Source organism: Cibotium barometz, chromosome 43, assembly GCF_041138505.1.
Source record: "Cibotium barometz isolate CiBa-2024 chromosome 43, ASM4113850v1, whole genome shotgun sequence".
NCBI classification, from domain to species: Eukaryota; Viridiplantae; Streptophyta; class Polypodiopsida; order Cyatheales; family Cibotiaceae; genus Cibotium; species Cibotium barometz.
Window position 1 is genome coordinate 47,495,688 of NC_141088.1, and position 23,673 is coordinate 47,519,360.

The following is a 23,673-nucleotide window of genomic DNA, read 5'->3' on the forward strand; positions in this document are numbered from 1 at the left end:
CAAGTACAAATGCTGGTGCAACAAGTACAATGGCTAGAAATCATAATAAATGATTAAATTCCCTTGCCTTTAGTATTTCTTCGCGATGGAAGCCTCCAAAGCAGTCCCCAACAGCCGGTATTCTTCATGGGCAGCCTTCAAGTGAGAGAGAAAGAGAGTAGCTATCATTAGGGCAGCTTGTAACAGTGGTAGAGGCTAGTGTGCAGCAAGAGAGCCTCTATTAATGAAGAGAGAGGGCTCCAATTTATAGATTTGGGCCTCCCATGAGCTAAAATGGCAAGAGAAGGCTACAATGACAAGTGGAGAGCCACACAATAGCTGAAGTGACAAGTGTGAGGCCACTTGTCTCACTTTGATCCACTTTCTAACAAGTGTCAGGCCACTTGTCTCACTTTGGTCCACTTTCTTGCCACATTTTTTATAAACATTAAAAGTTAATGTTTTAATGTTCCCCCTTCACACCTAGGGTTGTCCACACATCTTTAAACACTGTCCGGGCACCCCCCATGTGAATCATAAAATATTCTGACCCTGCAACCACCATGCCCACACTTGTCCTGCTCCATTTTCACAGGGCCATGACATACCCCCCTCTTGAAAGATGGCAAGCGTCCTCGATTGCATTCTGGTGATGCATCAAAATATCCAAAGTGAAATATACAATATGGCAAGATCAGCGTCCCAATCTCTCTGAGCCATACACATGTATCAAAATTCACTGCAAACCAATGGCATAGTAATAGTCCAAGTTGTATACCACTGTGAACCATACATATCCACAAAAATCTCGATGTGACTAGTACACATATATCATAGAAGTCCCATAAACAGATGTACTGTCAGCCTCAGTACCTTCGGATGAGATAAAATCTGCACCAAGCGACCTCTAGATGTCATCTGAGCCTGTCTGTATCAAGGGAGTGGAGGTGCTACCCCCCTCTTGAGCATCAGGTAATGCTCCAGACCGATGCTCTGCTGAACCTGAATGAGCCACAATAAGAGTCGGCTCTAACTCAAAGGCATCGAGATAAAGCTGCAAAACCTGAGGGGAATCTGTTAAGTCACCTTCCTCCATCCACTTCGCATCCATCGGTGAATAGTTCTTGAACTTCACAAGATAGCGACGGGAAACTTTACCTCGTACCTTCCTTTCTTTATGTGCCAGTATCTGCTCTGGAATCAGAACCTCATCAAGTTCCTCAACTTCCGGCTGAGCCTCATCTGATACATCCTCAGGCACATCCCCACGGAAAGGTCTAAGAAGACTCACGTGAAAAGCATTGTGAATCCTCCAGTGATCTGGTAACTTCAAACGATAGGTTACCTCACCAATCTTTTCCAAAACCTGAAAAGGCCCATAATATCGCATACTCAACTTAGGGAATAAGCGCTCTTTACCCTTCATCTTCTTGAGTCTAGCCTTTTCAAAACGCAAAAGAACCCAATCACCCAATGCAAACTGTAAATCACGTCTGTGACGGTCTGCGGCTTTCTTTTGCTTCTGCTGAGTTTTCTGGAGGGCCAACTTAACTCTCCGATAAGCTTCATCCAAGCTCTCCACATACTGATCAGCCTCAAAGATCTTATCCTTTGTATGCAAAATGGGTGGTACCTTCTTCCCTCCTTCTACAATCTCAAAAGGCGCCTTGCCTGTCGAGCTATGTACAGTGTTGTTATATGCAAACTCCACCAAAGGAAGATACTTTTCCCATTGTTGCTTGTGCTCTGACACATAACACTTGAGAAGATCCAACACTGTAGAGTTAGCCTCTTCTGACTGACCATCTGTCTGTGGATGAAATGACGATGAAAACTTGAGAGTTGTACCCATGTTGTCAAACAACCCTCTCCAAAACAAACTCGTCATCCGTGGATCACGGTCACTAATGATAGACGTAGGCAAGCCATGATACTTGAAGATGTTCACCATGAACAACTTCACCATATGATCCACTTTAATTGTCTTCCGCATGGGAATGAAATGAGCCTGCTTACTGAACCTGCATATGATAGTCCAGATGCCATCATTTCCCGTTTGTGTCCGTGGAAGATCAAATACAAAATCCATGGCAATGCTCTCCCAAGGTCTATCCGGAATAGGTAAAGGCTGTAATAACCCTGGTGTCTTCTGACGGTCAAACTTTACCTTCTGACATACGATGCATTGCCTCACAAAGGCATCAACATCTCTTCTCAAGGTTGGCCAATAAAAGAAAGTCTCCACTGCTTTGACCGTGGCGTCAATACCTCTATGACCTGCATACGGTGGAGCATGACTTTCAATCATAACCTTGAGTCGCAATGGCCTGGTAACACACAGTCTGCCATGCATCAATAAAAACCCATCTCTGAGAGTGTAATGCTCATGCCGCTGACCCTCAGACATCTGATCATACAACCTTTCAAAGTCCTCATCATGGGCATACTGCTCTTTCATTTCATCAAGCTCATGATGATAAGCAAGTGAAACTGCAGAGACCTGTGGCTTGCGTGACAAAGCATCTGCCACTACATTCTTTTTGCCTTCCACGTGCACAATCTGAAAGTGAAACATTGACAAAAAGTTTGCCCAACGCATATGCTTCTCTGAAAGCTTAGTCTGCGTGAGGAAATATCGCAAGGTCTGATGATCTGTCTGCACAGTGAAATCAGCCCCAAGCAAGTAGTGTTTCCATGTAGAAAGAGCGTGAATTACAGCCAACATCTCTTTCTCATACACCTGTAAATGCTTCTCAGCATCTTGCAAAACTCTACTCTCATAGGCTATCACATGTCCCTCTTGCATGAGAACTGCACCAATGCTACTTCCACATGCATCACACCGGACAACAAAAGCCTTTCGGAGATCCGGTAACACCAATACTGGGTCCGAAGTAAGCTTTTCTTTGAGCTTTTTGAATGCTGTAATTTCCCGATCAGCCCATCGAAACGGAGTTGCTTTCTTCGTCAAAGCATGAAGAGGCGAAGCAATTTCAGCAAAGTGCCGTATGTAACGCCTGTAATAGGAACACAATCCTAGAAAGCTGCGTACATCATGCACGGTCCTCAAAGCTGGCCAATTAAGTATTGCTTCCACCTTTGCTGGATCCATACGGACTCCATGACCAGACACAATATGCCCCAAGAAATGTATCTCCTGCAAAAAGAACTCACTCTTCTTGCTATTAACCACCAACCTATGGTTTCTGAGTTCTGCAAACACAATGGCCAAATGCCTTCTATGCTCTTCCTCAGTTCGTGAATGCACAATCATATCATCAAAGAATGTGCCCACAAACTCTCTATGAGGTCTGAAAATCCTGTCCATCATTCTGTTAAATGTGGCAGGCGCATTTGTCAAACCAAAGGGCATAACCAAGAACTCATACAACCCAAACGTGGTTCGGAATGCTGTCTTATGCACATCCTCGGGTCTAATGCGTATCTGATGATACCCGCTTTTCAAGTCAATACGACTAAAAACTGTGGAGCCCTGTAAGCGGTCCAAGATGTCATCGATCCTCGGTATGGGGAATCGATTCTTGATGGTATTCTTGTTCAGCGCCCTGTAATCAATACACATGCGCCAAGAACCATCCTTCTTCTGCACTAAGAGCACAGGTGAGCAAAAGGGTGATGAGCTAGGCTGAATCAACCCCTTATTCAATAGCTCCTGCACCTGACTCATAATCTCTTCCTGTTGGGCTGCACTAACACGATACGGCGGTCTATTCGGTGGAGTACTACCAGGAATCAGATCTATGGCATGATCTTCTGGCCTCTCAGGAGGTAATTCTCCTGGCAATGACTCGGAAAAACAGTCTTGAAACCCACTTAAGAAATCAGCCCTGTCTTTATCTAACATTGACAAATTAGACTTAGACTCATCATCCTGTGCATCCTTTACATAAATCAAGTACGCGGAAAGATGCTTTTTCATTACTGATGAAATCGCCGAAGCGGATACAATAGGAACAGATTCCCCTTTGAGTTTTACATCCAATACATGCTCTTTCCCTCTATGAGTCAGAGTAATTTTCCTATTGTAAGTATCCACCACCGCATGTACCCTGTGGCACCATGGCATCCCCAACAAAACATCACAGCCATCCAAAGGCATGATGAAGAACTCCTCGCTGTCCACATAACCCTGCAAATGAAGCCGAAGCTTCCCAATGATAGGAGTAACGGGTTCTGCATACCCTGGACAAGCCATATTTGCCTCATGTAACGGCCCCATCTCATCTGCGCGAATCCCCAATCGGCCAGCCAAATCTGGTGAAATGAAGTTGGCTCTAGCACCTGTGTCAAAGAAGATCAAAGCATTCTGATCTCTCACATTGCCCCATGCCCTGCACAACTCTGTAGCTTCACCACTTAGCTGCTCCCCCACAAGATCAGGAACTAAGCCTGCAGAAGGCTTTGGTTTCTTTGGCTTGGGCTCTCCTTTATTGTCAGGGTCCTTTTTGGACGTTCTCTTGGGACAATTGAATGACATATGCCCCTCTTCAGTACAGTAAAAACACTTTTGAGCATCTCTCAAAGCCTGTCTTTCCTCAGAAGTCCTTTTGGGCATTGGCAACTTCTTATACTTTGTCTCTGAAGACCCTTTAGTATCACGAGAAGCATGCCCAAATTTTTCAGCTTTCTTGCTCAATTTCTTACTGCCTTTAAATCCAGATGAACCACCTGTGAGTAACGCATTAGCTGTCATAGCATTTTCAATCATCTGTGACATGTTCGTTACTCTTGTCTTTATACAGTAATCTCGTACCTCCTTGGGCAGCCCACAACAATACTTCTCTACCTGCTCAGATAATGGCACAGCACGATAAGAAGTCACTGGGAGTAGAGCTTCCCAAAACTTCTTGTTATAATCCTCCAAACTATCACACTTTGAAGCATCCAGCTTGTGCCATGCTGTCATAACATCCACCTCAAATGTAGATGTGAGCCATACGGAAGAGAAAACCTGTTTGAATTGGACCCATGTGGTGGGTGCTATGCCCTGCAAAAGAAGAGTAGACCACCACTGCAAAGCATTGCCCTTGAGAAAAGTGGCAGCTTTCCTCACCTTTGAGGACTCTGTGTAATTTCCACCAGAAAAAGCAGCATCAAACTGTTGTAAAAAGGTAAGTGCCTTCAATTTATCCTTGGCCCCACTGAAAGTGTCAAACTTCACTGCAGCTCCCCCTTCCTTGTAATCCTTCGCCTTTCCCATAGGCGTTAGATTATCATATGGAAGTGGTTTTGTGAGATTGCTGCCCCCAACATTCATACCCATCATTGGGTCAACATTTCCCATTCCAACACCAGGCATACCATACATCCCAGCCATGTTTCCAAACATTCCATGCTGCATACCTGGCGGCATGCCACCAAACATATTGCCTTGCATCCCAGGTTGCATGCTTCCAAACACATTTCCTTGCATACCGGACTGCATACCACCATACATATTCCCTTGCATGCCAGGCTGAAAATTGGCTCCAAAAGGCCCATACATACCCATGCCTCCCTGAGGATAACCCCCAGTCATGGATTGGAACACCGAGCCACCACCAAAGTACCCTGGATGCATGTTCTGCTGAGGAATAGGTGGCTGTCCATAGAAGGAACTCTGTGGGTTAGCACCAAAAGCATGCTGCATGTTCGGAAACTGTCCAGGAGATGGATCCTGTGGAGTGGTACCACTATGACCATGAGAAAGATTCTTCGAACGAACCTTCTTCTTCTTCTTCTGGGACTCTGTGCGGGGCTCTGAGCGAGATCTCAAAAATTCAGCAAATCTCTCACTCTGTGTGAGCTGCATAAAAGTATCCATAACACTAGCCAAGCGATCTTTGAACCGAGCATCATCATCCTCTTTACCATGCACATCTTCTGGCTGTGTTACATCCTCATAAGGCTCAACATCTGCAGCCTGTTCTCCTGCAAAAATATCCTCAGATACATCTCTTTCACGAGAAGTCTCTTGCTCTTCTTCTTCTTGATAGAAGTACTCTTCCTCTGTATCAGACATGATTGCTGAATTTTCAGCGATGGCTTTCTCCAAAACAACCACGAGCTCACCCCCTTCAGAAAGTTGATGATTGGTCCCGGCAACGGAACCTTGAAACCGGCCTCTGATAGAAAACCAGAGTGCGGTAAGAGCTAACACCCGTCCACTTGTAGTCTAGATGAAAAACCAAACACAGATTGGGGCTAGAGTGCCCAAATCTGAATACACAGCGACACCTGTTGGCCCCAAAGCTTGGCGCCCCTTGCGGTATTTCTTTATTCCATTAAAATAATATGTATGGCTGAGTACAACACAAAAACCAGCCGAGAGTTTACACCTGTAAGTCCAATCTGGCTGCCCACAAATCCTTCTCAGCACAGAGGATCTATGCACACAGATCTGTGTCCTCAAGCAACACACTGTGCCTCCCTCTGATCAGCCAAGTTCACAAAGCAGGCCAGCCATGGGCATACATCTGGCATAACTCTAGAGCTTGATACATTTCCTCAGCTCAACATACATGTGCTGTTCAATCCCTGTCTTAATCTCTTGTCAATCTGCTATACTCCTCCTCTCACAAGGAGCCAGATAACACATACCTGTAGCAGACATCAAGCAATAGAAAGAGAGATGGATGAACAGAGTCAAGGCTTACCAAGTTCAGCTCGTGAAACAACTCTGGAGGAAGCAACAGCACCAATCTGTGCCTGCAGGCACTTGAACCCACAATCCTGCTTCACACATGTGCTTGCACTTGCCTGTATCTTCCTCCTGATGCTCACTCCTATGCTGTCCTTGAAAATACAGATCTGAAAATCAGCACTGTACTTGATTGTACCGCCTCGGGATGCGTGCCAGGCGTTGTACTTGCAAAAAAAAACAACCTGCTGTCCACTTCTGTACCAGCCTGAATCAGCCTGCACAGGTCTGTCCAGCACTCAGAAAAGCACCGTCTGCACCTGTATGCACTGTATCTGACTGTCCGTACACTGTACGGCAGTCGTACAGTATGGTTTGGGCTGGAAAACAGGTTGTACAGCCTGTTTGGAGCTTCTGCGCAGCAAAAACAGCAACTGTCCTGTGCGCCGCCAGCAGCAGATGAGAGAGAGAGAGAGAAAGCTTGCGTAGTCCTGGCCGTACAGTGCTGTACGGCTGGTTTGCCTCAGAAAAACAGCAGCACAACTTCTCTTCAGCAGTCGCCTCCCCTTCCTGTGCTTTTCCACGATTGTACAACATGCGCATGAGAGAGGCTCCTCTTTTGCTACACGACTCCCCAAAAAGGGAGGAGAGAGAGTGAAGAGAGAGAAAACCTCCTTCCCAAGTTAATCCCTAGGGCCCCAACTTAATAAGTTCCCTAGGGCCACTAAGGCCTAGGGGCAACTTTTATAAACATTAAAAGTTAATGTTTTAATGTTCCCCCTTCACACCTAGGGTTGTCCACACATCTTTAAACACTGTCCGGGCACCCCCCATGTGAATCATAAAATATTCTGACCCTGCAACCACCATGCCCACACTTGTCCTGCTCCATTTTCACAGGGCCATGACATGTCCCAATCTAAGAGATGGGTCCTTCCATAAACTTTCTCTCTAAAAATCCCAACTGGTAGACATTCTGTCATAGGCACTTTGCCAACTCTTGGTATCTGCTCAATTCCAGATGTAATGACGTGAACAGAATTTCCATCGGAGTCGGGCCAAAAATAGCAACTCTTCTAAATTTTAGGAGTGTGGTCCTTGTATTCTAGGATAATCCCCCATTCCGAAAGCTTGTACTTTCCAAATATTTAAACATCCTGGAGTCCACCAGACCCCTTTCAGACTGGGAAATGTCCAGGCTAGTGACATCCTCCCCAGCTTCTTAAAAGTTGTCCGCAACTTTAAGCTTTAAGCCATATATTCAAGATATAATCATGTTCCATCGAGTCGGCGAGACGAGACAATCTCAAAAATCCAATATAATTGAAGAATCCATGTCCCAAAGAAATGGACGAGACTAAATAAGTCTCCATAATACCAATATCAAAATCATGTCCCAAGATAAATGGGCGAGTTTAAAAAAAACAGTCCCATAAGTCCAGATATCATAATCCATGTCCCAAGTAAATGGGCGAGACAAAACAGTCCCATAAGTCCAGATATCATAATCCATGTCCCAAGTAAATGGACGAGACAAATCAGTCCCATAAGTCCAGATATCATAATCCATGTCCCAAGTAAATGGGCGAGACAAAACAGTCCCATAAGTCCAGATATCATAATCCATGTCCCAAGTAAATAGGCGAGACAAAATAAGTCTCCTGTCAATAAGGCATCGGTCCACATGATCCTTGGCATAGATATAAGTTCCGTGCCAACCAGGTGTCATGTCTACTTTACCACTTGCACTCCGTGTTGGTACTCTAACCACACACCTTGGATGAGAGGTGGGCTCAAGTAACAAGATAAAACAATCACTCGCAGGCATAGATAACCTGGTGTTCCATAAGCATTTCTGCTACACATAGTTTTTAGGCATTTCGGCCACCAATAGTTTGTAGGCATTTCGGCCACCAACTCACACTACCCTCTCAAGTGCCCATGTTCCCTTCCATCTGCTCTCTATTGTTCCACCCTCACATGATAGAAACAATCTTCAAGAGAGCATGTAGGACAAGAGAACACTACACAAGGTATGTTGTGCTTCTCACTACCCTTTGAAGTGCCCATGTTCCCTTCCATCTGCTCTCTATTGTTCCACCCTCACATGGTAGAAACAATCTTCAAGAGAGCACGTAGGACAAGAGAACACTACACAAGGTATGTGAATCATGAGTTTCATAAGTCCAATGCATCCCAAATAAAGGGATCCAAAAAGAATAATCCATCCCAGTAAAAGGGAGCCATAAACATAATCCATAAACCTGAGGATGCATCCAAATTCCTAGAAAAGAAGTCCAAGAATCCATAGACCTGTATACCATAATCCTTGTATACCATAACTCTTACCACATACTCAGTGCTAACCACACACCTTGGGTGGACTTTATCCATAAAAGCATCATATCCATGAGATATCCAAAGATTTCTTCTCTATAAACTCGGACAAATTCGTCCATAAAAATTGCTTGTGAAGCCCAATATCTATATAAATCTCGTCCAAGAAAGAAATCTCCATGGATATAATCCATCCCAATAAAGGGAGCCATAAACAATGTTTCCCTGATGGTAAGTGTGGTCTCCACTTGAGATCTTTTCTCTTCCTTATTGATAGAAGGAAGTCTCCGCTTCCAAGAAAGCCTATGCTCTGATACCAATGTAACTCGCGGCGGGTGCCCGGGGGACTAGGGCCTTTGACACACTTGTTGATACCATCAATGCATATTAAAACATTTAAACATGGCCACAGCCTTAAGACATATCCATCATCACTTTGCATAAAACATAAATGCTAGACAAAACATCCACAAATGCTGAAAATGGAGCTTGCACGTGTGACACCGCATAGAGGTCGGAATGGGCCGACCCCCCCCTTGGAGTATTTTATTACCCAAGGAGAATAATATCATGTACAAGCTTTGAGGGCCTTACTCTCCCCACGGGAGATGCCGGATTATCCCTATACAAATGCCATAACACAGCCCAACACAAGACTACCAAGCCGGAACATAGGCTGTAGAAATGCTAAGCCAACAATATAATCCATATACCTCCGTGTGGGTACTGATTCTTTCCCAAAAACCACGGATCTCCATGCAATAGAGCTGGTACAGCAAGTACAACTCTCCATTCAGCCGGTATAGCAAGTACAATGGCTGGTACAGTAAGTACAGTGGCTGGTACAGCAGGTACAGAGGCTGGTACAACCGGTACAGTGACTGGTATAGCAAGTACAGCAAGTACAAATGCTGGTGCAACAAGTACAATGGCTAGAAATCATAATAAATGATTAAATTCCCTTGCCTTCAGTATTTCTTCGCGATGGAAGCCTCCAAAACAGTCCCCAACAGCCGGTATTCTTTATGGGCAGCCTTCAAGTGAGAGAGAAAGAGAGTAGCCATCATTAGGGCAGCTTGTAACGGTGGTAGAGGCTAGTGTGCAGCAAAAGAGCCTCTATTAATGAAGAGAGAGGGCTCCAATTTATAGATTTGGGCCTCCCATGAGCTAAAATGGCAAGAGAAGGCTAGCCACACAATAGCTGAAGTGACAAGTGTGAGACCACTTGTCTCACTTTGATCCACTTTCTAACAAGTGTCAGGCCACTTGTCTCACTTTGGTCCACTTTCTTGCCACATGTCCCAATCTAAGAGATGGGTCCTTCCATAAACTTTATCTCTAAAAATATCCCAACTGGTAGACATTCTGTCATAGGCACTTTGCCAACTCTTGGTATCTGCTCAATTCCAGATGTAATGCTATCGGAGTCGGGCCAAAAATAGCAACTCTCCTAAATTTTAGGAGTGTGGTCCTTTGTATTCTAGGATAATCTCCCATTCCCAAAGCTTGTACTTTCCAAATATTTAAACATCCTGGAGTCCACCAGACCCCTTTCAGATTGGGAAATGTCCAGGCTGGTGACAATTGGCCACACATCCTTTGTGGACTTTCGCTAAGCTTTTGATAGTGTTTCGCAGGGACCCAACTACTCCAGTGCCTGTAGGACATCGGGGCTCCATCCGACGTGATTTGGAGCATCATTGCTCTTTATGAGTCCATCACTGGACAAATGAGAGCCCCAAGAGGGATATCACAAGAGATCTCTATTATTATTGGGGTGCAATATGGCTGCCCTTTGACAACTGAGAGCCCCAAGAGGGATGTTACAAGAGATCTCTAGTACTATTGGGGTGAAATAGGGCTGCCCTTTATCACCCACTCTCTTTGGCCCTTACAATGATGAGATCTCGAGCTTCATTGACAGATTAGGCGAACCACGCGTTCCACTTGCAAGCATTCTCATTCCCCTCCTACTCTATGTAGATGACATTGTTCTCATATCAGATTCATCCAAGGGGATTCAAAGACAACCGGATGCTCTACAGGTTTTCTGTACACAGCAAGATCTCTTTGTTAACCTTGGTAAAACCAAGGTCATAGTTTTCAACACCTCTTTCAACACCTCACGTTTAGGGGAGCCCCGGTGGAGATTGCCCCATCATATGTGTACCTCGGAGCTACTTTTAGTGCCTCCCCCATTACCATGACCACAACAACACGCACTAGAGTGACATGAGGATATGTAGCTTTGGCCCTACTTGAGCGATTGCTTCCAGACCCATTTCCAAGAGGCCAAAACGAACGGTTGGCTCTTCGACACCCTCGTCACACCAGCTTGTGATGTATGGAGCACCTTTCTGGGGACCAAAACTATTAAACTAGGATTGGCAGCATGTGGAGAGGCCAGAGGTCATAATGTTCTCTCCCATGATTCGCAGCAAACCATCTATCCCACATGCAATCATTCAAGCAGGGTTCGTTGCAGCCCCGATGGTGGTAGACACTTTTTCAGACCGTCACCTTCCCCAACCCCATCAACGGGATGAGTCCCCACAGACACTTGAGGCTTTCCTTGAAGTCCTCACGATAGCTCGCACTTGAGGGTGACACTAGAGCATGGTATGCCCGAGTTTCCATCTAGTTCTAAGGACACGGGCTCTAGATGGACCACCTCCCATCTCTTGAGTACAATGTGGACTCCAATTTTTTCCAGCTCTCCCATGAGGACGTCAGGCGGACTATCTAGTTCGAGCTCCTTAGCCTCCACATACACATCACATGGATTGCACCTTCGGAGCTCCCATTGCCGAAGATGCACTTCTACAGAGATATTTCCTGAGGCTCACAGAGGATGGCTTCATCCAGCATTCACGCTACATGGGTATTCACATGTCACATGCCATGCGGATCGTGATTGGCCAGCTATGCACCGCCTACGGATGGAGACAAGGGGAGCAAAGCGCATATTGAGAGATGGAGAGCTCATATGGAGACCTTGGGAGGAGAGGATATGTGGACTATGCCACACAAACATGGGTCGAGCCAGAGAAGCACTATACCTCTCACTACCTAGTGTACTATGAGTTTTCTCCAACGTTGACTTCATGCCCCTATGTCCACAAGTGATGGCGTCATGGAGAATAGTTGCCCTAAACTACTTCAAGACACAGAGTCGACTTTTGTAGAAAAGCCAACCATCTCGTAGCAAGAAATGACATAGTCTTGGGGCGTCCAACGCATGTTCCCATTGAATACCGAATTCATCGGAATCAACGTACTTGTGCTTCATCTCGTCTTGTCCTGCACTAACGAGCTCCATCCGTATGGATTGGATGTAGGAATCGGTTCTTTTCATGCTTAATGCATCGGCCACTAGGTTGGCCTTGCCTGGAAGATACTCAGTCATGCCACCGAATCACTCCAAGATCTAGCTCCAGCGGTGCTGCCGGTCACTCCATTGCACACTTGGCATCGTCTAAAGCCAATAGCGCAAAGCCTAAGTGTTCCCCATCATAGACCGAGTAATTCTTCTCTACAAAGACATGTAAGCTATTGGATGACCATTCCGATGTAACATAGCTCCAATGGCAATGTTACTTGCATCCGTAATTACTTGGAATGGATTTCCACGAGGCAAGTCCTAAACAAGGGGTTTCTGATAAAGCAACCTTGAGGTCCTTGAAAGCCTTTAGTCCACCCGGAATCATGTGGATGCACTACCTACGAGTCTTGACACCCTTGAGCAGATCTGTGAGAGATGCAGAGACGTCGCAAAAATTGTCGATGTGTATAGAATATGCCTAGAAAATCCCCACAAATGACCGTACATTGTACACTGTATTTCGAATCTCCCAATTTAGAATTTCTGTCACTTTGGTAGAGATCTAATCGGATGTCTTCCACACTAACTATGTATCCAAGGTAAAGAGCCTCAAACAAATAAAACACCAATTTCTTTTCACTGACATAAAGCTCGTTGCTTTTGTTACAACCCCACGGATCTCCTCAACACAAAACATGAGTGATTAGTACAAAGTCCCTAAGAGGGGTGCAAGCCAATTCAACTCCCAACCGTAGGTTCTATGCTTCGAACCACCCCCGAGCAAGGGGCTAAGGTTTGACTCCAACGGATCCATGCCAGTCCTTCGGCATGCCGATGTATGCTCGACCACACGTGTAGCTGGAGTCTTGGTCGAACTCTAACCAATAGTGAGGTTATGACAACAATAATCACTTAGATAGTGCCCACTACTGCTAAATAACCAATCTATTATAAATAGCCAATACATTAATAACCTCCTCAGCCGCCCGTACTAGCCTACTTTCTCCTAATCCCAGGGCTCCTCTAACCTTGCTAGGGGGGAACAACCATACAGGTGTTCTATAATGCCAAATGGGGTCACCACCTCTATCTGTGAGGAAAGAGCCACGCCTCCAAAGTCTCAAGAAGGCTTCCCGCCGCTTCCGCATGCGGTCAGAACCTCCCTACAGCTTCCCCCACTGACCGCGGAGGGTGTGAATGATGTCGAGCCATATGCTCCTGATGGTCTCAGTCCACGGAGTGGGGATACCCTCGATGGCCTCGCTACATCTAGCATGCTAGATGTGCCAAGCGGCTATGCATTGCAAATCTCCCATCACTGGCATGAGCCTCGTCGCCAGACACCTGCCGGTGGGACTGTGACTGGTACTACTACAATACGATGGTGGGAGACCTAAAGGGCAAGACCTCCCCCATCCTCTTCGTAAGTCCTAACCACTCTAGCCTCAATGGCCCAAGCGACAATACCCCAAGTGATGATCCGGGTTCATGCCCTGTCCATAGCAAAGATGCGGAGAATCCATTGCCAAACATGCTGACCCTTCGGGCAATCCAAAAGGCAATGTCATTGAGACTCCTGGGGGTGGCCGCACCTCAGGCAAGCTGTTGACCGACCTCCGACTGCCAGCCAAGTACCCACCACCAGACTCCTGTGTGCCGTCAGCCAAAGGAAGAAAGAAAGAAGAAAGAAAGAAAGTTATATTAACGTCCACGGGAGGCCGAATCCGACCTATGGGACAGATCAGGTACATCCATTTACAATTCCACTCTGGGTATCGATGCCAAAGAGGCATAGAACTGGAAAAAAAAAATAACTCAAAATGAACTCTTAAGACTCTTAAGAGTTTAAATTACAATGGGTTCTATTGCATCTAGTTCGAAATTGAGATTCAAAATAAAAATAGCTATATTTAATCCATGGATGGATTTGCTCTTGAGGGGGGTTGGGGTACGGAATTCTTTAATGATTGCTTGCCCTCCTCTGTATATTGCCCATTTGCCATTCTTTCTTGCTTCTTTAATTTCAGCTCTGCCGATTTGTTCTTGAGTTGTAGCGGAGTGAGTTCATCACCTATCCATACCTTTGTCCCTTGGAGAGACCTTGTTTGCTTCATCACTGCTATTTTCTCATTGTTGTCCATATAGGAGACTTTTGCCTGTGTACCCTTTACTATAATAGAGATAGGGTCTCCTAAGTCCACGAAGGGGACTACTTTGCTCAGTTGTGCTGTAAGTACATCTGTATCTAATATGTAGTCTTCTCGAAGCTCGAGCTATGTTTGCCCTATCCCAGCCTTGAGGAAGACCACCGACTCTGATTACCTTTTTGTTACTTTCCATTCGTTCCTTTTCTTTGACCGCTGATATGACTTCTTTAACAAAATCTTGTGAGTTAACTGAATTTACCTTTGAAACATGGTTTGTCGTTTCTGTTTGTAGTGTTGTAGGTATGGGTCCTTCTCGTGCTTCCTCTTGCTTCGTCTTCATGGCTTGCACTTGCACTTTCAGTTCGTTGATTTGTTCATCTTTCTTGATAGTCTCGTGTTTCAGTGCTGCTAATTCTCCCTGGAGTTTCTTCAGTTCTTGCATGAGGTAGGCTTCCCATGGTGTCGGCTTGCTCACGGGTGGAGGAATGGGCGGTAATCGTGAAGCGGTGACTGAGGCAAAAGACTTCTTACTTTTCATGTGTTGCTGCTGATAAAGGAGAGGACTGTTGGTGGAACGAGTCCCCCCTCAAGGGTACCCTCTCCCCTTTTGGGGAGACTCAAAAAATGCGACCTACAAGATGCTCAGCTACAGGTGCAGGGGAGAGTTATGTTGCTGCCTTGGGGGCCTAAGCAAGGGTGGCTGGGAAAAGGGGCAAAGTGAGGAGAGAGAAGGCGGGTGGGAAGAGAGAAGCGAAGAGAAAGGGGACGCAGAGATGCAGGCGGGCGAATGGTATTAAGCAGGTAGAGAGAAGCGAAGAGAGAGAAAGCGGGTGGGAAGAGAGAAGCGAACAGAAAGGGTGGGTGGGTGGGGAAAGGGGGCGAAATGCAGGCAGAGAGAAGCGAGGAGAGAGAAGGCGGGTGGGAAGAGAGAAGCGAAGAGAAAGGGGGCGCAGAGGTGCATGCGGGCGAATGGTATTAAGCAGGCAGAGAGAAGCGTGATCTTCCTCGGTCGAAAGCTACCCCAAAGGAAGAGCGTGATCTTCCTCGGTCGAAAGCTACCCCAAAGCCTTTGCCAAAAATCTGAAAGGAAGTGCTGTGATAGGCCCTAAGACTGCCAGTGTGCTGCTGCTGCCGATGTGCCACCTATCTCCGACAACTGGATCTTGCAACTGAGCCGCGTTGTATATAAAAAGAAAGGGGCATCCAGAGTCTCCACCCGATCTGTGGGAACATGCTAAGTCCACTCTCCAGGGTCCCATTGCAAACGCGTGGGAGGTCGGCACTCCCAAATCCATAACCACCAAAATCTCTCCTTGGCCACCTTGGCCGATGCTGGATCTATGTGCCATGCCCGTGCTCGAAAACCAATCACCCTCACCCTCTGCAAGGTGAGGCCTCTTAAATCCTCCAGGGGGTGCTCTGATCTCTCTAATCTGCCATGTAATCCAATAGAAAAAGTGAGTAGATCACTATCCTTATCTGCTCCATGGACCGCCACGAGGATATCGTGTCTTGTGAACACGCCTATCCACACTGGGGAGGGGGGTCGGCTCTGGAATAGGAGTCAACCACTCCTGAGGAATAGCTGAGTCGATGTCAATGCTAAGCTTGTCTCTACCCCGGATCCCTATCATGCCTCTCTCTTGCTCCTCCTAAGGTAATTGCCTATGTGCAATTCAATCTCCAAGAAGCCTAGCTGGTCCCATGCTCAAGGTGCCCCAGCATATGTGCGGTCGGGCCCCTAGCATGTGGCCAAGGAGTTACTTCGGAACGGGTTGCGTGCTTCGATGTAACCAGTGTCCCCAGCCCACGGGACACCAACCACGATCCTCCCATAAGCTCTAGATCCAAGACACGCTCCACCGCCATCACACCACCTTCCCAGGTACTACCATGACAGAAGGGGACGTCTCAACCATACTCACTAAATCCATCCTCGATATACTTGAGAGAGGTGTACCCTTTACTATAGGATAATGTGCCCCACGTGCTTCATATTCTCATGTACCCCATGATGAGAGTCTCTTGGACTAGTGATGATTATTGTATCAGCCTCTACTTTCAAAGAGCGATGTTATTTGTACGTGTTTTGTTTTTCTTTTCCATGATGAGATACCATGGATGGCATTGTACAACTTTGGTCTCATATACCCATTGGGTCTCTAGGAGATGTTTAATATAGCTTTTACATTATGGTATTCATTGTCAAGAACCAAGGACTGAAAGTTTTTATCAAAGGATAATCCTCATCTATAAGCTTCCGCATGTTACTCCTTTTAACCTAGCTTCATTTGCGAAGGCCTTCCTTGATCTTGGTCTGAGATTACCAGTATATTCATTTACAAGGAAGGCACCCCATGAACCCACGAAACTACCGAACCATATGGTTGCCATCTCTTGGTGAGGATGTTTGGATCAGAAGTAGAGGCCCTTCTTAGTGATTGGGTGGAGAGACAAGGGATGGGTGCCATTGGCCAGGCAAGCTTTCGGCAAGATCACTCCACGTTGGACTACATCTTCAAACTTCGGGCAGGCTTTCCAAGCTTCACGCTCAGATCTTGTTCTGTACAAGAGTTGTAATGCATCCATCTCTGTATGGTCTCTGCTGTGTGTGACAAGAGTGCTACGTTGTCTGCATAAAAGAGAATTGACACTATTGTCTCAGCTAGGGAGGATCCCTCACTACCCAATTTGCCAATGAAATCTGCCAACTCATTGATATAGTGCTCGTGCCCGAAGAGTGTGGGAGAGAGGGGGGCTGCCTTTTTCCTGCAATTGTGCTATGTACAGCCTTTGAAAGCCCATGTTCTGTGCGTACTCAGCCAGTGACGCACTCGTAGAGTCATATTGTGGACCATATGACCTCATTTTTCACCCGTATGTGTCTCACAGGCCGAAAAATTCGGCTCGTGTAACTGTGTCAAAGGCCTTGGGAAAATCCACAAAGCGACAATAAAGCTTTTGTCCCCTATGTTTGGCTTTCTCAATAGTGGCTTTCAGTGTGAAGATATGGTCTAGTGTGGAGCGGCCTTGCTGAAAGTCTTCTTGGCTAATGGTTCGATCTCTTGCTGCTATGCGAAATCACCCAGATATGCCTTCACTGCTGATCCAAATAGCTTGGACAGTAGGTGACCAACCATGATGGTCCCATAGTTTCTGTGGATTGATTGGGAGAGAAGAAGGGGGCAGGGTGTGTGGGTTGCAACTCCTCTAGGAGTATGGAATGGACATCTTGGCTCTTGTGTGGTCAGATAATTCGAGTTTCAGAGTTTTCTTGTTGGAAATAACATACGGCTGTATGTTCATCTTTGAATGGTTTTTTTGTTTATACGTATTACATAAACTGTGCATGTTACTCCTTTTAACCGAGCTTCATTTGTGAAGGCCTTCCTTGATCCTGGTCTGAGATTACCAGTATATTCATTTACAAGGAAGGCACCCCATGAACCCACGAAACTACCGAACCATATGGTTGCCATCTCTTGGTGAGGATGTTTGGATCAGACGTAGAGGCCCATCTTAGTGATTGGGTGGAGAGACAAGGGATGGGTGCCATTGGCCAGGCAAGCTTTCGGCAAGATCACTCCACGTTGGACTACATCTTCAAACTTTGGGCAGGCTTTCCAAGCTTCACGCTCAGATCTTGTTCTGTACAAGAGTTGTAATGCATCCAAATTCTCTGTATGGTCTCTGCTGTGTGTGACAAGAGTGCTATGTTGTCTGCATAAAAGAGAATAGACACTATTGTCTCAGCTAGGGAGGATCCCTCACTACCCAATTTGCCAATGGAATCTGCCAACTCATTGATATAGTGCCCGTGCCCAAAGAGTGTGGGAGAGAAAGAAAGAAAGAAAGAAAGAAAGAAAGAAAGTTATATTAACGTCCACGGGAGGCTGAATCCGACCTATGGGACAGATCAGGTACATCCATTTACATTCCACTCTGGGTATCGATGCCAAAGAGGCATAAAACTGAAAAAAAAAAAACTCAAAATGAACTCTTAAGACTCTAGGAGTATGGAATGGACATCTTGGCTCTTGTCTGGTCAGATAATTTGAGTTTCAGAGTTTTCTTGTTGGAAATAACATACGGCTGTATGTTCATCTTTGAATGGTTTTTTTGTTTATACGTATTACATAAACTGTGCATGGTCATCCTTCTGCAATAGTAAGATAGTAAGATTTATAAAATCTAATGAAAGATCATAAGGGCCTATCAGACCAAACAGTAATGTTTTAGATGATTTTGTCATAGACTTGTGGAGATTCTGAGATTTTGGTTTTTACCTTTGATGATAGAGCACATTCTTTGCATCCTTCATGTGCTTTGATGTTTTGCCACTTGTTCCACCTGGACCAAATGATACAAGACAGTCTGAAGATAAAGACGAAGAGGATGAAAACGATGCAGGTACAGTGGCAAAGCCTTGTGAGGGCCTTTCTGTCTTTTGAATCAACTTAAGATTTGTATTCTAGATTGTTGCCTATTGTTTTTTCATACAGCTGATAAGGACTCTGCAGAACTCGACGCTCTTAATCAAGCTCTTGAAGAGCTTTTAGATGGCATACAGGCAAGTTTACTCGGTTGCAGTATATGTAACATGTCTGTCGTGTAAAAGCTTCACATGTGTTGTGGTTGTATTTTCTCTTTTAGTAAAGTTTTTCGCCTTGTTTTTTTTAGGAAGACTTCTATGCTGTTGTAGAATGGGCATATAAATCAGACCCTTTATGGTGCATCTCCATGCAAGGGGCAACAGAACGGTTCCTCTCCAGCCAGAAAGCCGATGCTGCTGGTTTTGTCCGCCGTCTGTTAGTGGATCTGCAATCCAGGATCAGTTCATGCTTTAGCAGAGTATGTGCTTTGCTTTGGATGTCTCATTGTCTCAAGAGCTGTCCAGCATCGCTCCAGGCTCTGTGTGTACACCACTTTGATGGGAAGTTCAGCATATCTAATTGCACACATATCATGCTGTTATTTAAAAAGCGGTTTGTCTGTGACCATGCATTCAATATATACATGTGGTTAATTTGCAGAGTTTCTGATGGTTTGTGGACGTCTTGGGGTTTTTTTGTGGTTCAATGTAGTTTGTCGATGAGGCATGCCATCAAACTGGAAAGCATGATCGCAATGTGAAGCAGACTGGTGTACTTACTTACATTCCCAAGTAAAAAGATTACTCTGTTGTGCACATGTTTTTGAACTTAAAATAAAGTTCTGTAAAAAAAGATTACTCTGTTGTGCACATGTTTTCGGACTTAAAAATAAAATTCTGTAAAAAGATTACTCTGTTGTGCACATGTTTTTGGACTTAATAAAATTCTGCTGTGCTGGGCTTTAATTAGTTCTCACTTTAGGAAGTAACAATTTTTTTTCCTTTATTAAACTAAATCAAGCCATCTTCAACTTTTCCTCAGTCACATTCTCGGATATGATGTACAGTGTATGCTTGGAGTTACCAGTTGTGACCTTAGTCATCAGGATCATGTGTGCTTTCTTTGATTGGCATAGGATTGGACGTTACCGTGTGTGGAACCATACCCGTATGTTTGGGTTAATCATGCCCATATATTTGGGTGAACTCTGCCCATTTGTTTTGGTGACGTCCATGTGCTAATATGGCTTGGTTGTGGGTGGCCAGGACAAGATTAGACGGTACAAAGTTCTTGAATCTGGGATTTTCCTTGATAAATTGGTTGTCATGTTTTATTTTGTGTTGCCGATTGTTTAGGAAATGAATTGCGTACGCTGTTCCTGAGCGTGGACATTGCTTGGATTCATGCACATGAATGTCTGTGGGATTGAAGGATGGTCCTAAATATGATCATGGTCTTGTAGTTGTTCTTGTTGGCGGGGTCTTGTGCTTTATGGATGGTGGGGGGAAGCCTTCACATAGGTCCTACTAAAGAGTTCTGCAAGAATGGGAGCCAAGATGTTATGCCTACGTGTGAAGTGTTCCGCACGAAGAACCTCATGGTCCTTAACCCTGACCATCATGCAGCTAGAGTAAGGCCCTGGTGAAATTGTTAGTGAAAAATGCCTTGCGGGGAACTCGAAGAGGGGGCGGCGAAGAGAGAGAGAAAGAATTAGAAAGCTGGCAGATTCCAAGAGAGAAAGAAAGAAAGAAAGAAAGAAAGAAAGATTTTATTAACGTCTTCCAAAAGACCGAATTCGGCCTATTTGACAAAACAGTGTACCTGTGTGGGGTATCCTCTGTCATCCCAACAAAATGAAAAAGTATTGAACTAAAAAGCTGAATCTGGGTGTGCAATAAGTACAATGAGTGGGGGAGGGGATGGAGCTCTACTACTAGGAGAATGCAAAGCTATATGCATGGAGTATACAATCATGATATGCAACCTAGCTAGCTCCATCTCGTACCATACTGGGGGTATAAAATGGTATACATCAATGAAGGGGGTGTCCACAGCTCCCTAAAGAACATGCCTGGGTCTGCTCTGAAGCGAGCCAGTCGCTCCGCACCCTCTCTGTGAAACTGAGCTCTGATCTCTGTCATCTCTCTCTTGTATAGGCGTGGTGTCCGAAAGCCAGGTGTCCTCTGTCTCTTGCAGGCTCTGAGTGTCTCTGCTGTTTGGAGAGTAATTCCCTGCTGTGTAGGGGCTGGGAGTGGGATGGATCTCTGAAAAAATGTAGTGATTTGTGTCTGTTGTCCCCCCTCTGGAGCTGTCTGAGCCTGTAACGATGTCTCTCTGTGACGCTGTATGTCTAGAATGAATCTCCCCAGTATGCGCTGGTCTGTTGCCTCAGATTTGGCGTAGGAAATGTGGCTCTCTGAATAAAATGGGATATCTCTCTGTGATGGCGGTATATGCTCTGCATCTGCATACATTATGCTCCTCACTCTCCACCTCCTCTGTGCACAATCTACATACCCTCTCCTCTCGGGGGATCCGTGCTGCTCTGCCAGTCTCGATCTCCAATCGATGCGATAAGACTCTAAGCTAACCAATAGCTACTCGGGAGCCGTGTGGTAAAAAGCCCTCCATGTATCTAGGCCTCTCTATAAATCCATCATCAGTGATACTCATGAAGTGATCTCTGTAGTATAGCATCTTCGGTGGAAGAGGCTGTGTAGGTGATATCCATGTCTCTCGTGTATAGAGCTGCCATAGGTCCTTTCTCAATACTCTCTGTTCCTCTCACTATGAGAGAGACTTTACACCCTCGTCACACCAACCTTGATGTATGGAGGAACAGCCTTTTGGGGACCAAATTTATCCGATGAGGATTTGCAACGAGTTGAGAGGCCCCAGGTCATGATGTTCTCCCGTATGATCCGCAACAACCATCAGTCCCACACCAGATTATCCAGGCAGAGTTTGCTGCAGCCCTGATGGTAGTGGATGCACTCTTCTAGACAGTCACACACCTCCATCGCATCAGTCACATGGATCCCCACAGGTACCCAAGGCTTGCCTTGGAGTCCTCGAGATAGATAGCACTTGAGGGCCACTCTGGAGTATGGTATTATGCATCAGTTTCCACTTGGTTCTTAGTATATGGGCTTCGCATGGACTGCCTACCACCCCTTCAGTACAGTTTGGACTCCCATTTTCTCTGGCTCTCTCACAAGGATACCAACTGGATTATCCGGTTAGATCTTCTCAGCCTCTACACCTATTGCACATGGATCACACCTCCGGAGCTCCCAAGGAAGATGCACTTCTACAGAGATCACTTCCTCACGCTCACTAAGGATGGATTCATCCAACAGCCAGGCTACCTAAGTGTTCACATGTCCCATTCCAAGCAGATTGCATTCGCTAGATACGGGTTTCATCCAATCATCTCAGAGTGGACACAGGTAGAGTTGAGCGCATCTTCAAAGTCGAGAGCTCATATAGATACCTAGAGAGGAGAGGATCTACTGTTTATGCCACACACAGGTTGAGACGGAGGAGCATTACATTCTCCGCTACCCAGTATACTATGAGATCCGCGGGAGGTTTCACCGTCTGTTTCGTGAGGGATTTGGTCCACTTTCAAGGATCATTGACTTCTCGGACCAGCGTTGCAAAGGCCTCTTTCTACTTGAGCTCCGCAGACACAGGGACAATTTCTTGAGAGAGCTTCGTCCCCAACCACCCCGCCCCCTCCTCTGCCAACCAACCATCACCATTTTCTTCCGGACATTGGAGGTGGACGACACCGATACAATGGATCCTGTGGACCCGCTCCGAACCTACCTCGCCCGAGAGGAGTTATCTCGAACCGGGCCTCCGCACTCCAACGTGCCAGACGCACCCATCCCCCGGTCGTCGGCCACGATTCCGTCATCAGCACGAGATCGAGGACAGGCTCTACCGCCATTGAGCTACCTTTCCACGTGACATAGCTGAGGGAGACCTCTCGGCCATACTCATTAGCCCCATGCTTGATATTTTGGAGAGTGGTATACCATCTACTCGGACCTAATGCCACTCATGTTTTTTTCCCAGGCAAAAGATCCTTCTTTTAGTTACTGAAAAACAGCCACAAAGGGCTAAATACAACCACCAAGGGCTAAATACAAACTCGCCTCATGTAAGGGCGAGAAACAAATGATCAAAATGGAAAGAGACATTCCCCTCTGGCTGGCCACTCTGTGAAGAGAAGGCCATCTCATACAGCGGGGGGGGGGGGGGGGGGGGGGGGGGGGGGGGAAACAACCACACAAGTGGTCTGTAATGCCAAGTGGGGTTACCACCTCTGTGTGTGAGAAATGGGCAAGGTCCCCAAAGCCTCAAGAAAGCTTCCTGCTGCTCCTGCATGCGGTCAAAACCTCCCTGTAACTTGTGAATGATATCAAGTCATATGCTCTTGATGGACTCGGTAGGCGGAGTGTGGGTACCCTCGATGGCCTCACTACATCTAGCTCGCCAAATGTGCCAGGTGCAAATCTCCCATCTCTAGCATGAGCTTGGCCGCCAGTCGCTTGTAGGTGGGGTTGTGACTGGTACTGCTACAATAATACGATGGTGAGAGACTTGAAGGGCTAGCCCTCCCCCATCCTCCTCATAGGCCCTGACCACTCCAGCCTCTGTGGCCCAAGCAACAGTGCCCCATGTAATGATCCGGGATTTCGGGTTGATGCTATGTCCATAATGAAGATGCGGAGAATCCGCTGCCAAATCTGCTGGGCCTTTGGGCAATCCCAAAGACAATGTCTCGCTGAGACTCTTGAGCGTGGCCACACCGCGGGCAAGCTACTGGCTGACCAACTGCCAGCCAACGACCGCCAAACTCCTGTG

The 23,673-nt window shown here is 46.1% G+C and overlaps 1 protein-coding gene and 1 pseudogene across 3 annotated transcripts in view; both read left to right on the forward strand.

The window, feature by feature from the left end:
• The window catches only part of LOC147613986 (pentatricopeptide repeat-containing protein At1g11290, chloroplastic pseudogene), a 291,042-nt pseudogene that overhangs the window by 264,765 nt on the left and 2,604 nt on the right, over window positions 1-23,673 (forward strand). The window lies entirely within an intron of this gene.
• The window catches only part of LOC147613992 (exocyst complex component SEC3A-like), a 116,274-nt gene that overhangs the window by 39,321 nt on the left and 53,280 nt on the right, over window positions 1-23,673 (forward strand). The window contains exons 15-18 of one of the 2 annotated variants that reach the window (XM_086781977.1): window positions 18,724-18,853; window positions 18,928-18,995; window positions 19,106-19,276; window positions 19,510-19,589. In XM_086781977.1, coding sequence (XP_086638103.1) covers window positions 18,724-18,853; window positions 18,928-18,995; window positions 19,106-19,276; window positions 19,510-19,589 — 449 coding nt within the window. The remainder of the gene's footprint in view (window positions 1-18,723; window positions 18,854-18,927; window positions 18,996-19,105; window positions 19,277-19,509; window positions 19,590-23,673) is intronic. The other variant, XM_086781978.1, reaches the window with a different exon arrangement.